The sequence below is a fragment of the Morchella sextelata genome (assembly GCF_020137385.1).
Source record: "Morchella sextelata strain SCLS chromosome Unknown scls_20, whole genome shotgun sequence".
Classification (NCBI taxonomy): Eukaryota; Fungi; Ascomycota; class Pezizomycetes; order Pezizales; family Morchellaceae; genus Morchella; species Morchella sextelata.
In genome coordinates, this window is record NW_025408635.1 from 1,323,056 (window position 1) to 1,338,283 (window position 15,228).

Consider the following 15,228-nt stretch of genomic DNA (forward strand, 5'->3'; position numbering starts at 1 on the left):
AGTTGGCCTTAATATAGAATTCGGGATAGTCGTAAGGGTAATGGCCCTCTGGCTCTAGCTATAGGAATCGGAAGATAATATCAGGCGTGGTTTAGGCCAGGTTCATGAGATAATATGCATTTCAATACGGAATCGTGGCCTCTTTGGTCGTTGGAGCATACATATATATGGCCTATGTAGCTTCCTGTAGATGACTGGCGTCATGGTCTTAGTCGGATGTACCCACTCCTATAACATTAGATCTATATGACGCTGAGTTCCTAAAGAAATTATTAGACCTGTTTAATAACCCGCCAGCCGCTGAAAAATGTCTCAAGGACGCTTTCTATTGTCAAGCATAACGCGAATCATTATCTGCTAACACTTTTGTTGGGTGCATCTTTTGTGTGCTTCGGGATTGAGTACACTAAAGTCCTTAGTATCTTGAAGGCTGTCCCATAAGTACATGTATCTACTTGTACTTTTTGCGAGAGACTTACAAGGCTCTCTATAATTGCCTTGTCACGGCGATGGTCTTAGTCATACTAGCCATATATATATGTTCTGGTATAAGGTGGAAGGTATGTTTTATAAAAACGATAGTGCTTTGAATATGTTTGAGTGGTTACAAAAATGGCTGTAGTTGGTCGATACAATATGAGAGTATTGGTATTAAGTTGACGTTAATTGAATATAGCTAGCAGTATATTCAAGGAAAACTGAGTACCGATAGCCGGCGCCAATGTTAAGACCAGCCATCTTTAGACTATAGTCTTTGTTTGCGATGAATTTCCCATCGATATCACTGGGTGTAGGTGATATTGGTGACGAGACTGGACCTGCACTTTAGCTCATGACCCATTCCAGAATCATGGTTTTTCCCTTTGTTTTATCTTTCATTCATGGTGGGTTCCATGGTCCAAGGCCGGGCATCCCCTCCGGCCCTCGAAACTAGCTCAAGACGCCTCCAGCAACGAGCCAGCGTACTTCGTAGCCTAAACTCAGTGATGAGCCTGTTCGTGATAGAATGAATGGAGTGCGAATAATACCGGATCTCTCTTTCGAATTACTCAGTCTTCTATGATATTCTGATAGGCCGGTAGGAAGGCGTCGATTGATATGGTTATCAGGAGATTGATTAATTAGGGAAAGAATACGGTTGGCCAGCCCTGAATCTATATGTAAGTTGCACGAATCAGCACTATATATACTACACGATATATGATACGAGCTCAAATTGAGATATATAAACAGGGAAATCAATTATATCTTCAACATGCATGTGAGCCAACTGGTCAGGCCTGCAGGCTTATCTCCAAGTATGGCGCAAGATTTGCTTTCGTTCAACGAGGAGTTTAGAAAAATGTTTCGTTGACGTGTTTCTAGAATCCTTTGCATTTGAAAGTGCCGGTTATAATTATAATAGTAAGGTCTGCTTCGTTCTGTAGAAATTGCCAATGGATCGAGTAGTGTGGTCCACGAGGGCGAAGAACTTCGTGCCTCGCCTCGAATCAAATGCCTCGAGGTAGCACGAGGTATATATACCCTTCAATGAAGCCGATGTACCTCGATACATGGTATATTCCTCGACTCGAGTGGACTCGAGTCAACACAAGATATACCCTTCAGGCTTCCAAAACGGAGATACTCGTGTAAATATACATCCGGGGGATCGAGCCAGACAAGAACTATTGAGAAGACCTGTCTCGAGGAGCATCGAGACAGCTCGAGGCATAGGTGTATAGCTCGAGAGAGGCAGGGGCCTATCCGCCGGAAAGCGGCGTGCCTCACGTGCCCGAATTGAGTGTTACCAAGCATAATTTACTTAAGAAGCTGAGCATGTATGCTGCAGTTAACCGCTCAAATGATTTGAAGCTATTGGCCGAATTCGCGAAGTCCCTGCACTAGGTTTATTGCTTCGATCCACCAATATTGCTATGCGATATTGGATGCGGTCTTTTGAAGCCCAATCACAGTTAATCATGTGCCGTTTTGATCGATTACTGAGTATCCCTTAGACGGATGAAATCGTCAAATTCGCAGCCTGGACCGTGCACGCACTGAGTTGGGTATATCCGTTGCTCTTAATGGTTGATAATAGACCTAGAGCGAATCAAAAATAAGTGTTAGATACCTGCTTAGGCTAGTATTAGCTCAAAAAGGCAAGCTGCGAATTTGACAGTTTCATCCGTCCAAGGGATAATCTACAGTTATAATGACGGTAATATTGGGTATCGGGAGCGATTATCGTCGTGCGCGTGGCAGTGTTACGCGGAACCCTATTTCCCCATGCAAGAGAAAGATAGTGAGGTTATGAGATGCTGTAAACACTTAGGGTCCTCCGAATCCATCGTTGGGACTATTCAAATGGAATAAATTCTGATCTATTGCCACATGATCGTTCATAAATTGAATTTCTATAGCAATCCCCCGCTCATGCGCGTTGATAGGTTACTGCGCGTCCATATTGTCCATGTACTTATATAAGTTGTTAGCCAACATATCCTACTTACATGTATCTACTAAGCAATCTCGTCTATCTTGGTGCCCGCGGTCGGAGTCTCGCTTCGTACATAGTTAATAATTTAGAATATATAAAGTTCTCGTAGAGTTGTGCCTCATATATTAGGGTGTGACCGAGCATAGGTGCTGATTTCAAACATCAGTCAAGAAGGGCTTTTTTTTCTGTTTCCATCGTATCAAGTTACAGTAGCGTACAGTGGTGTATAGAGGTATAAGTCGAAATCTGACCCTTAGAGCGTTATAATCTCATCGCGTTTTGATGAGATGTGTCTTATCAGAGTTACTGACAGCTTCTCTCTTTTTTTTGCGATGGGCTAAATGGGACAGTTATTGGTTAGCATCCCTGCATGCGAGAAGGACGGGTCGTACTGCCGCTTAGAGATTGGAGTAGAGATTTCGCGGTGGTTACTGGCACTTGGTGCATGACGTATGGATGGTATGAAAGCGTCCTACTCGGCCGGGCTTGGCTTTGCAGTTTAATAGTAACCTCATGTATCACAAGGTTACTTGACATGTATACAAGTACGTAGTGGATAAACTTAGTATTCTCTGAAAGATATAAACCAAACGCTCCACATCAACCTGGTGCCTGCGCATGAATCTTCCCCTGTTCTGCCTGCAATACTCAACCCCAAAAAAGAAATCCCCTCGATCATGACAAAACCTGCGCAAGAACATCAAACTAGGAGTAAGTATATATATATACTACTATTTGTCCACAAGCTCCAAGTTCATATCCCCCTCATCCTTGTGCGTTTCTCTATGATGCTTTTCATAAGTATGGAAAATCTGGAATGTTTGACCGCAGTTGAGACAGCGGCAGAGCTTTTGCTCATGAGTCCCTTGATGTTTCCTGGGAAAAAGGTATTAGTCGCCGCACAAAACATTTACTTCATAGTCCATACTGGAAGCTTTTCTCGCTCATCCCACCCACACCGCAATTTTCGTACCTGCACACATAAACGCCTGTTTTGGTTCTCGAGTTCGCGTATAAATTCTCGTCATCTTCTTTAAGCCTTTGAATGCTCTCTTGGGATTCAGGTTCGATTGTGCCTAGGAGACCTGAAACTTTTGTCTTCAGGTCTCGTAAATACTCGGTGCGGACTTCCGACATCTGAGCTGGAAGGTCTTTTCCGTAATAGAGTGAAAGAGGAGTAACTGCGGTGGAAGAGAGTGTAGTGGACATGGGAAGTTCTGTATTCTGAGTATGTTGAGGAAATATAAGAGCGACCGGTAAGTGCTAAGTGTAATAATTTATACTGATACAAGCCCATGGTAAAACACGCGCAGTGCGCATTTTCTCGAGTTCAGCGTCAACCTGACTTGCAAGCTTCCACATGCCACGCGCAGCGATATCGTTCACGCGCACGGTGGCCGGGGTAACGACCCTCCTAGTTTCACTTAAAAAAGCCACGGCGGTTTGGTTATCTTCTTCTAACTTGAAGGGTCAAAGGATTCATATCAGTGGACAAAGTAAAGTGATGTTCACATGTATTTCTATTTTGACCAATTTGTGAGTCGTGCGCGCGAAGGATGAATGGTCAGAGAAAAAGCCCTATCCACTGCATATAATCATGAACTGGCGGGTATACCTTGTTGCATATTTGATTTTTTAAATTCATTGCCTTGGAGAGAGACATGTAATCGCTCTCTAAATCAAATCTGCGCAGGACCAGAGCCAGAGCCATCACTTAATTAGACGTTGCGTAGTGAGTCAAGTGTGTAGCTATAGATGGACAGCAACCGACATGACCAATAAGGAACTTCGCGTGAATGAATTGCTCAAGATCGATAAGTCCGCTGTTGTTGCTCTGTGGCATGGGGGGCCAATTGGTGTTTGGTTGACGTTGCGCATGCGCAGGTTTAGTACATTAGTAATGCTATCCCTTAAACCGTCAGACCAACAACGAGTTACTCAAACCCTTTAGGGTAATCGTGATAAGATCAACGCCTAGAGACTTGAGATCATGCGTGACAGGTTACAACAAAATTTGAAATCAAGCGCTACTTATATCACGATTACCCTAAAGGGTTTGAGTAACTCGTTGCAATTCGGCCTGACGGGTTAAGGGATAGATAACTTTATTATTCCTGCCCTAGATCTGGCCTCGCGCGTACCTAGCCTAGTATTTTGTGGTTGCTGTGCCAAGACCTTCTGCCAAAGTTGGCGCAACAACTTTAGGAAACCTTGTGGGAATCACGTGACTGCCAAGAAAAGTTTGGGATCGAGCTCACCCCAGATCTTGGCTTTTAATGCCACTAACGATTAGCCTCAGTGCGGAGTGTAGTGGCGGGGCATTTAAGGTTATTTGAGCCTCACCCGACTTAATTACATGTAACCATGCATACATCACATACTAGAGTACGCGTGTCAAATGACTCAAACGACTCGACGCGACTTGGATATAGATACATAATTTATGAATTCGTGAATAAATTATATACACGCATACAAGCTTTGATCTCTATTAGAGTGATTGAGTCAGAACCTTAACCCTTGTGCAGCCAGAATACATCCATTTTCTAATCCGGATACGACGGAAAGGCGCCAGGCCACGTACTGGAAACGGAGATTGCGGAGTCTGTGGAGTTACTCCGGTATTAAGAAACCCTTGATCTTCAAAAAAAAACTTATAAAAAGACAGAAGAATCACCATTGGTGTCGAAATCAGTATCAAACCACAATTACAAGCCAGAAGCCAATATGACTGAAGCACAAGAACATCCTCCCGCCGTACTCACTTCTCTATGGTACCTCCCAGAGCCCTCCACATTCCCACCCACCGCACGTGAGGTGTTCAAGAAGCACACCAATCTTGCAGATGATGAAATCATACCTCATGTTATATCTGTGGTACGTTTTAGATACTCCTTATTCCAGTTCGTATTAGAAATCTAACCCCGCATAATTCTCAACAGCGCGATACTGCTTTGAAAATCTTCCCTTACCCATGCATCGGTTCTTTCCGTTTCCTCGACTTTTCAATCTCAGAATCGTCGGCCTATGATGAGATCGTATCCCGTCTCAAATCAGGCGAGAAGCTGCTCGATCTCGGATGTTGCTTTGGGCAGGATATCAGGAAACTTATCTCGGACGGTGCGCCTTCGGGTAATATCTATGGTTCAGACCTACAAGCCGAATTTATCGGCATGGGATATGATCTTTTCATGGATAAAGACAAAATAGAGACCAAATTCATTGCCCCAGCCGACATATTCGACGAATCGGAGGCATCCCCGCTGAACAGTCTCGACGGGCAGATGGACATTATTCATATTGGATCTTTCCTGCACTTGTTTACGCTCGAAGATCAGGTACGTGCGGCTAAGAGGATCGCTCGGATGCTCAGCCCCAAGAAGGGGTCGATGGTAGTGGGGAGACAAGGGGGCAGTTCGATTCCGGGCGAGTTTGACCACAGCGTGCACATGCTCGAAGGGAAAATGTATAGACACGATATGGAGACTTTCAATAATTTCTGGAATAAGGAAGTTGGTGGGGAATGGCAAGTTGACGGAACGTTTACGCCGATAGAGCTACCAAAGCAAGCCGAGGGGCGTGAGGGTGCCGGGTGGTTGAGGTTTACGGTGAGAAGGATTTAGGAATCAAGATGGGACATGTAAAGTTTAAGAGATAGCGTACACACTATATTCATGTGATCTATGTTGCTTGTATGGTGCGCCCACTCTATAGTAGAGGAATGAAATTTGTATGGGAGATCTATTATTTGATAAGAGAGATAACAAGATCTGTTAGTAAAGCCACAGAAGAATTTGCTTTTTCTAGGGGGGTCAGCATTTTTTGCCAGACGAAGGGATAACCTCACCACCAGAAAAGATATCAAAAAAGTGGCATGATAGTAGTATAGTGAGAGTGATGAAGTTTGGTTCTATCATTACAGATTTTTGATATCTATCATGGTCATGAAGTTATTAGAGCTTAAAATTGGCTATTTTTGTATGTAAAAAGCGCCAAGAGTAAACAAAGTGGAACAGTATTATACCCATTTATAGCCCCAAAAAAGCAAGACTACCTGAGCCGTGGCAGTGAGGCACCAAGATGGCTAGAAATGGACCTTCTGATTGGCCTTTGCAGTCACATTGCAGCCACAATTGTTCCACATCCGTATGCCACCATGTCACCTTTAAGAGTGTGCGCACCATATAGTTATTAAAAGCAGATATTATGAAATACAAGAGTCAAGTTTATGCTATGTAGCTATATATAATTACCGGTTTCAATCATGGTAAATCACTCGGTAAATGTAGTACACAGTGGCGTAATTTAGAAATACATGCAAGAAATGTCTACTGCGAAGTTTACAAGGTACGTACTTATCTATTAATGCGTTTAGGTTCACTTGAAGAAAATATAAACGGTTAAGATCCTGATGAACCAACTCTAGGATTGGAAAGGAAACGTTGAACCTAGATCCCTGATTCTAGCATATCACCGGTTATTTGGAATTATCACTACAGTCGTTCACCGTCGCTTGACGAATACTGCCACTTGACGAACAGGGGACTTTGGGCCAATAGAAGTTAAAAGGACTGGAGATCTCGCAGCTTGGCTGTTGCTTGACTGTTTCTTGCTATACTTGGAATCCCTGTTCGTCAAGGGGCAGTATTCGTCAAGAGACGGTGAACGACTGTACAGGAATGCAACATGATTATCGATCGAGAGACGCCTGTGTGTAAATTACCGACATATGTACCTCTACATAGAGTACGAGTCATGTAGTGATGTACTGTTTGATAGGTGATATTTTTATATGAAAGTTCTCCAGGTTTAGCCCCTGCTCATCTTCTCACCTCCAATTGATCCCAATTCCAACCACTCGTTGGAGGTGCATTGCCGCATACCGAATTTAATGCTGAGTTTTTTTTTTCAAACAACCGAGCCCTACAAGCATTAGATCGTGTTGGCCACGCTCAAATTCTGAGTTCTTGGCAGTGGGGAGGACCCACCTGTTCTCTACTGAACTCTATCAATGTTCATTGGAGTCTTGAGTTTTATCTCGTACGCTAGAGATCTTAATGAGAGAACGAACACTGCACGCGTTCACCCAAGTATAGGTGGGTCTTCCCCACTGCCAAGAACTTAGAATTTGAGCTCGAAATTTGAAAACTGAGCGTGGCCAACACGATCTATTAAACAACCAATCGAAGGAACCACCTTACCGTGAGACATCTTGGCATCCCAGTAAACCAACCGATGAACACGCGCACCCGTGTACCGACATTGCTTTTCTCACACATCTCCGCGGCCCTCACTGTCATGACGTTGAGACATGATGCCCAAGATCAGTCCACAGGATCCACGGTGCGATAAGTACCCCGAGTTTCAAATTTCATGCCAATTAGCTTCCTCTTCCAATACCATCACTGCTCACGTCTCACTTCATACAATTCGCGATTTGAAGGAAAAAAAAATGTTCCGTCTCATATCCCGTCCTGCGCTCTCGCATGTATCTGTGCGGTCTTTGGCTCCAGCCACTACACAGGTCCGCCACCTGGCACGTCTCCCGGACGACCCCACCATCACAGCTGCAATAACACATGATCACCGCGAAATCCAGGACTACTATGCTCGTATAATGGCCCTGGATGATAAAGATTACGATAATAAGATTCGTTGGCAGAATCAGTTGACATGGGAGCTGGCTAGACACGCTGTTGGAGAGGAGATCGTCTTGTATCCGGCGTACGAGCAGTATCTGGGCGCACACGGGAAGAAGGTGGCAGATAAAGATAGAGATTCGCATCAGAAGGTCAGATAGTTGTCTTTCCTGGGGTAAGCTGTATGCTGATGGGCTACTTATGAAAAAAGACCAAGGAACGGCTGGAGCTTTTTCAGCGCCTGTATCCACAGTCGAAAGAGTTTAAGCCGGAGTTGGTGGAGATGATGGAGGAGTTGGAGGAGCATATGCGTAGCGAAGAAAAAGACGAGCTTCCAATGCTGGAGGAGGCGTTGGCCAAAACGAAGCCGAAGAGTGGCCTAGGCGGGAAAAGCAGATCCCAGGAACTTGCGTTGTCATTCTCGAGGACAAAGATGTTTGTGCCGACAAGAGGACATCCGTGGCTGCCAAATAAACCGCCGTATGAGACGGTGTTGGGACTATTGGCAATGCCGATCGACGTGCTGGCAGATATGTTTAGGAAGTTTCCCAAGGAGAAACAGAGGACCACGGAAAGTTTGAGTGGAGGACTGAAATGAGTATGTATGCATAAATCAAGAGATTTTTATCCAAAGAGTCTTTGTATTTTTATGACTTGGTGTTAGTGTATATAGTAATGGAGTTTCGTCTTTTCTTTTTCCCTGCTCGGTTGAGAGGTGATATCATTATTTCGCTCGCCTTAAACCTTAAGAACCCGCCTTCTCGCCCTTACTCTCAGTCCACTCTTATATAAGAACAATCTCGACTCTTCAACCCATGGGTTCTCCGGATTCATTAGTTCCAGCTCGAATTTTCCAAATAATTCAGGAATCGTTTTACAAATCTCCATCATTGCAACATTCTTGCCAATGCACCTAAGTACCTACCTATCAGTTGCTACCTTTGACGCCAGTGTAAGAGAAAGGATCGATGAACTTACACTCTATTCCCGCCTCCAAATCCAAATTCAAACTCCGCAAAACGAGCTCGATTGCCCTTTTCCAGCCATCGCTCGGGTCTGAACTCCATCGCATCATCTCCATATAAGGCCTTATCTCTCCCAACAACCCAATTATTGATTCCGACTTCAAAGCCTCCTGGGACCCAGATACCAGGTAATATTTCTGCTCCCCCCACCGGAACTTTCCGGCCGAATGTTGCGCCGATAGAGGGCGATAGTCGGAGAGTCTCCTTTAACACAGCGTTGAAATACTCTAGAGGCAGCGTATCTGCGTAAGATACTGGGTTGGTTTGATCAAGTTCGCCTATGAGACGCTGAAGAACTGGAGGATTCTGTAAAAGATAGAGGCTTGCCCCTTGAATTGATGCTGCGGTGGTGTCTGCACCAGCAATAAGTGTCCCCATGACTTCACCAAAGACTGAACTTTCGGATATTGGGGAGCCATCCTCAGTCTTGGAAGTAAGAAAACCACCGAGGAGATCTTTTTTATTACTTGAACTGGTGGAAGCACGTCGATCAGCGATGATCTTTTTTGCTAGCTGGTGGAAGTTTAACTCGATTAGATAACTTCTAATTTTTTCAAGTTGGATTGGGGACTTACCCCAAATAGATGACCGATTCCAGTTGCAGATTTAGGAGGAGGAAGATATTTTATTACGACTCCCAATAGCGCCGCGAGGGTTGGAAATGCAGCTAAAATTGGAAACATAGGTGAATTATGCTGGTGTTATATTAGAATTGAACATATCGAGATTTGGCTGGAGTAGATTGACTCACATGCATTGATTCTTGATATCCGTTAACGTCGCCTCCTGTCTCCATGAATCCAAATTTCTTCCCATATCCGAGCTCACTTATCAAATCGAAGGTAAGATGATTAACCCACTCGACCAAGTCAAATTCCTCGCCGCGTTCTGCAAACCTGCCGATGTTTCGACTGAATTCCTCTACTAAAGCGCTTACTGACGGCTCCATTTGAGCCACAGATGTCATCGAATACTACATGTATTTAAAGGTCTGGTTAATGCCATTGTATTGTTGTAGTGGGTATTACTGGGAACTAACAGCGTGAGCAATCCGTTTCCTCACGCGTGAGTGCACCACTGGATCCTTCGCAAAAAATACTGGCGGATCTCCGCCTGGCAGAAACCCATTACCGAACCCATCGCCCTTCGCAAACTCGCCAGCACCGCGTCCGTAGATAACTTTGATTGCACGGTGATCGGAGAAGCTAAGTATGTTTGGTGTAATCCGCACCACAGGCCCTATAGAGGTCATGTCTGAGAGAAGCTACATATAAGAGGTGGGGAAACAATGAATACATACCGTATCTTTCATGTAGCTCGTAGTTCTTGAGATGCTGCTTTCCACTCAAGACGACTCTTAACCACCAGAGCCTTGTTACTCGGGCCCATATCTATATTGTTGTCAGGTATCTTCTCTTGGCGCGGACGGATATCATCACCACTTACCGGGCCAGGGAATCGAGCTAGAGGATGAAGATACAAATCATAGAAAATGTTGCTGACAAAAAGCAAGAAAATAGTACCGGTCGCGTGTGTTTTCAGAGTCTCCAGAATTATCATAAACAGATGGCCGGCCATTTAGTTGCCAATCGGTGCCGAGAGAGAAAGCTTAAGAAGTTGATACAAGCCGAGAAACCCCTGAGCCTAAGGTGTCCGGATTTGCATACAACTAGCGGAATCCAAATTTCACATGAACAGGGTCTACATAGACACCTTCACAGGGGTATGGTGCAACAACTGATAACGTCACACCAAATAAAGCATATAGATGCAATTCTCTGTATCAAATAAAGGCTTCTGCTGTCTTGAGTTTCTTGATTTTGTCGATTGCTTCTCGCAATCAAGGAAAGAACCATACCCCCGTGAAGTCTACTGAGCCAGAACAGGCACATGGTTAATAATTTACATGACGAACCCGTTTTAATGGCGAATGCGCACTTGCTGGCCAATCAAAACCAGAAAAACCTCGGATAAACTTTAGCATGACAAAGGATGATTCCGAATGCGAAACAAATATATATATAAGAAAGCCTCAAATGAGATCTTCAGATGATTACACAGAGTTGAAATCAAGCAGTCCCCAGTCTATATAAATAATGAATTCAGACTCGCAGAATCATGAACAGAAAGAATAAATTTACAGGTAGTTGAATTTTCAGAACTCCATAGCTAACCCAGAAGAAAAAATGCCAAACCCAAATTTACAAATCGCATAAAAGCACCCGTAACATCAAGAAATAAAAAGACAATCTGTAGCGCATGAGTAATTAAATGTTCGTGTTTCCCGATGTAGAAGTAGCGAAAAAAAAAAAAAAGAATTCAAAAGTTTGTATTACCACCGCCGCCAGGATTGACTCCCCATATATGCCCTCCTCCTCCTCCTCCATCAACTCCAATGTATGTGTTTGAAAAGCTCTGCGCTGGGGGTACACTAGCTCCCCATGTGCCGCCGGGTGAGTTTTGATATAGCCTTACTCGCTTTGTTTGCACATCATCCTCTTTGGGCGGTGCGTGTACAGCGTGGTGCGAGTATTTGAAAGAAACTATGTCTTTATTTGCACTGAAGCGCAATGATATTGAACCACTACATGGATAGCGAGTTTTGGGTGCGGGTGGATCTAGGACTCATTAGTTTCTGGCATTACCGGCGTGATATTGGACTTACCACCAAAACCACCCGACCTCACCCCAACCCCCGACGGTGCACCGCCCCTTGAACCACGGTCTCGAGAACCCTCTTCACTCAGATTACAAACCCACCTGGCACCTGGGGTATGCTTGCCATTGGATATACTCCATTGAGAGTGTGCGATCCGCCATTGAAATTTGTCAATTACTGAGATTTGGGCGACAAGATCTACGCCAAAGGCTTTGTATTGTTTGTCTCCGGGTTCATGAACGTATGCTGACAGTGCGGATTTTGGGAGCGTGTAGCATACTCTTACGGGCCGGGGGATGAAACCTGATGATGATGAGGTGACCGTGGATGTGAAGTGGGAGAGGAGTTCGGGCACTGAGTGGAAATGGAGAGTTGGGGGCTTTGTGGTATCGGTGAGATCAGGAGATAAAGACGTCCTTTTCCGCTTCTGGGGAGATTGTGATGGGGTATATGTCAGTACGGGACTGGGAGCAGTCGGGGGTTGTGGTGCAGTAGGTGATAACGATGGAGCCAATGATTGCGGTGCAGCTATTAATTGCGCTTCTTGGGTTATATCAATGGCATGTAGACTTTTGCGGGGGCGGCCACGACCCCGCCCACGCTGAGCGGAGGGAGCTGAGTCCGCTGCGAAATTTGGAGTCGTTGTCTGTGTTCGAAGGGAACCCATAGAACTGGCTTGGACCGGCGTGGGGGCGGGCTCTGCAGGTAGAACTCGAGACTTCTGAGCTGTACTTGGTAGTGACAATTTGACCACTAGGCTTCGAGTATTATTGGTAGATTCACTATTTGTCACGTGAGTGGACAGAGGAGGTAGATACAGCCCTTGCTGGTCATCTTTTGTTGATACCGGTATTGGTGATGGTAACGTTACTCCATGAGCTGGAGAAGGGTGGATATATTCATTTCCTCTTCCAGATCCTCTCGAAATCCCATTCCCATTGTTACTGTCCTTATCTAGAACACTTCTCGGGGCCAGCCATTCAATTCTCCCATCCATCGCGCCGTGGTCACTTGCAACGAACTGCTCATCAAGATTGTCCAACATTGATTCCTCTTGCATGCTAGGAACTCCTAATACCCCACTAACAGCAAAGCGGTCGATATCCGTGGCACGCCCTGTCTCCTGCATGTACCGAACCGGGGCCTCTGCAGCCTTGGATCTATTCGCGTGGACGGGCGCAGTCTCCCCGTTAATTCCTCTCCCTAATTTCACGAGCTCTTTCCGTACCGTTGACTCCGGTGGGATCCATTGTTTCCCTCGGCGATTACGCGTTTGAATAGCGCGAAGCTCCACGGGCGTGAGCAGAGAGATGTAATGTGGCAGGTCTTTCAACGCTGATGATGGATTTGGCCCAGCATCTCGTAGACTTCCGCTCTCTGATGTGGTGGTGTCAGGTGTAAGTAGCGACGATAAATCGAGTTGAACGGGGGTCTGTGGAGGGTTGGTTTGTCGCTTCTTTCTGGTTCGAGGCCGTTTCGGGGGTGGGAGCTGCTCCGAGATCCATGCTGGTGAAGGCGCCCCCGAGGACGCCGGCTGTGGGACTGTGGGGGGAGAGTCGACATGCTGAAAGGTTCTGATGAGGATACCGCCGTAGGAAAAGGCACGTTCAATTATTGCCATTGGTGCGCAGGTTGGGGAAGGCGGTTGCTCATTGCAAGTCAAGAGATGTTGAGGCGCTAGGCTGATGGTGTTAGGTGTGGCTTTTGCACAGCCACAAGCGCTCCATATCGAGGCGCGCTAGTGATCGAGTTACAAGCATTCTATGGAATTGATACTTATCGTGCCAACACGTTTGAATTTTCACACACCTCCTAACCCGCTATTTATTTATTTTTTGAAAATAACCACCAAAAATTGTGCTGCAACCACGTTACACAGGCCTAAAAGTCTTTACCACTTAGACTTCAATCCTCACCACAATGCCAAGCCCCCCCCCTGAAATGGTCAACATCCTCTCCCACCTGAGGTTCGGAGAGCTGGATGAAGACCTCACTGGCCTAAACAACTCCAACGTCCTCACCACCCAAGCCGCCGAGCTGCTCAGCGCGGAGTCTACTACACACGCTGAACGCCTTTTTCTCACCCTCCTACTGGGCATGGTTAATCAAAACGCCATCCTACAAAGACAGATCGAAGGACTCAAGGACGACTTCGAAGAAGCCATGACCAAACACTCCAACCTGACTACGACAATTACCAACCGCCTCGAGCGAATCGAAGGTCGCCTAGTCACCCCCCCTGCTGCAACCCCTCCCCCCCAACGTACCCGCCAGCCCGCCCCCCCCCCAAACCCAGCCCCCAAACAGGACGCTAGGAATACCCCCCAACACCAAAACGCCCACGCCCCCGCCAAATCCTATCTACAGGCAGCCCAGGAGAACCTTCAACAGTGGGAAACTGCCCCAAAGCGAGGACGTAACAAGACACAGGCCCCCCCCCAGACTTCGAAAAACACTACAACCTTCCCAGCATCCCAACGCCGCTTCTTTGCCACCAGGACATCTGCCACCCCCGTTAACGCGGCCGAGCAAGTAGCAGCTGAACTATCCGTGGAATTCGGCCGGCTCCTCGCCCGCAGCAAACAAGTCGCACCTGTCACAGCCCTTACAGTCTCAATCAGTGCGAGAGGAACTATTACGGTCCTCCCCCCACCTACCGTCCCATCTTCTACCTACACCCACTGGTTTGAAGCCATGACCGCTGTCGTGAACCACAAAATAGGCACCCCAGAAAACCCATACTCCACCTTCCGCCCGGCCCCGACAGATGTCGATATCGCCATACACAGCATACCACTCTTCGCAATCCCAGACAAAGAAACTCTAGACAGTACCTTCCCAGAAGTCTTCAGTCTAGCCTCCGGAATCACCCCCATCGCCACACGCTTCCTGAACAAGGACGACGCCTCCCGAAATGCGAAAGCCACATCCACCGTTGTAGTCACAGTCTCCTCCACTGACGCCGCCTCAATTGGCGACTCAATCCGCCTATACTCCAGACCTCGCCGCTGCGTACCCATGTGGTCAGCCTCACCCACAACACAATGCACGAGATGCTGGAAATTCGGCCACTCCCTTAAAGGATGTCGAGAACTCTTCGTGACATGCCCAATCTGCACCAAAGACCATGACCGGCGAGGCCACCGGTGTGTAATCTACACCTGCCCCGGATTTCAAAAGCCGACTCCCTCATGCTGTGCAGTCTCGCCAGCAAAATGCGCAAACTGCGGTGGCAACCACGCCGCCGACTCTAAGTCATGCCCCACATACATAGCCATCATCAATAAGAATAGGTCCGACAAAGACCCCAACAAGACTACACCGCCTCCCCCCCCTGCGGAACCCTCTACGGCTATGGACATCACACCAGAAGATGCTGCCACCCCCAGTGACCCCAATGCAAACACAGTCTCCACACCCGCCATA

The 15,228-nt window shown here is 46.4% G+C and overlaps 6 protein-coding genes across 6 annotated transcripts; 3 read left to right on the forward strand and 3 right to left on the reverse strand.

Moving 5' to 3' along the window:
- Positions 1–3,210: 3,210 nt before the first annotated feature.
- On the reverse strand, positions 3,211–3,688 carry H6S33_006546 (uncharacterized protein; the record flags this gene model as incomplete). Its single annotated transcript, XM_044837907.1, has 2 exons — positions 3,211–3,355; positions 3,453–3,688. 2 exons carry the CDS (start codon positions 3,686–3,688, stop codon positions 3,211–3,213), a joined length of 381 nt encoding a protein of 126 aa, XP_044690073.1.
- Positions 3,689–5,206: 1,518 nt separating this feature from the next.
- H6S33_006547 (uncharacterized protein) lies at positions 5,207–6,102 on the forward strand (the record flags this gene model as incomplete). Its single annotated transcript, XM_044837908.1, has 2 exons — positions 5,207–5,356; positions 5,422–6,102. The coding sequence occupies 2 exons, from the start codon at positions 5,207–5,209 to the stop codon at positions 6,100–6,102; spliced, it is 831 nt and encodes a 276-aa protein (XP_044690074.1).
- A 1,829-nt stretch (positions 6,103–7,931) lies between these two features.
- Positions 7,932–8,716, forward strand: H6S33_006548 (uncharacterized protein; the record flags this gene model as incomplete). Its single annotated transcript, XM_044837909.1, has 2 exons — positions 7,932–8,270; positions 8,330–8,716. 2 exons carry the CDS (start codon positions 7,932–7,934, stop codon positions 8,714–8,716), a joined length of 726 nt encoding a protein of 241 aa, XP_044690075.1.
- Positions 8,717–8,856: 140 nt separating this feature from the next.
- On the reverse strand, positions 8,857–10,395 carry H6S33_006549 (uncharacterized protein; the record flags this gene model as incomplete). The annotated part of the gene is made up of 5 exons (XM_044837910.1): positions 8,857–9,031; positions 9,097–9,656; positions 9,719–9,838; positions 9,895–10,116; positions 10,183–10,395. The coding sequence occupies 5 exons, from the start codon at positions 10,393–10,395 to the stop codon at positions 8,857–8,859; spliced, it is 1,290 nt and encodes a 429-aa protein (XP_044690076.1).
- A 1,366-nt stretch (positions 10,396–11,761) lies between these two features.
- Positions 11,762–13,423, reverse strand: H6S33_006550 (uncharacterized protein; the record flags this gene model as incomplete). The annotated part of the gene is made up of 1 exon (XM_044837913.1): positions 11,762–13,423. One exon carries the CDS (start codon positions 13,421–13,423, stop codon positions 11,762–11,764), a length of 1,662 nt encoding a protein of 553 aa, XP_044690077.1.
- Positions 13,424–13,722: 299 nt separating this feature from the next.
- H6S33_006551 (uncharacterized protein) lies at positions 13,723–14,338 on the forward strand (the record flags this gene model as incomplete). Its single annotated transcript, XM_044837914.1, has 2 exons — positions 13,723–14,065; positions 14,118–14,338. 2 exons carry the CDS (start codon positions 13,723–13,725, stop codon positions 14,336–14,338), a joined length of 564 nt encoding a protein of 187 aa, XP_044690078.1.
- Between the last annotated feature and the right edge of the window lie 890 nt (positions 14,339–15,228).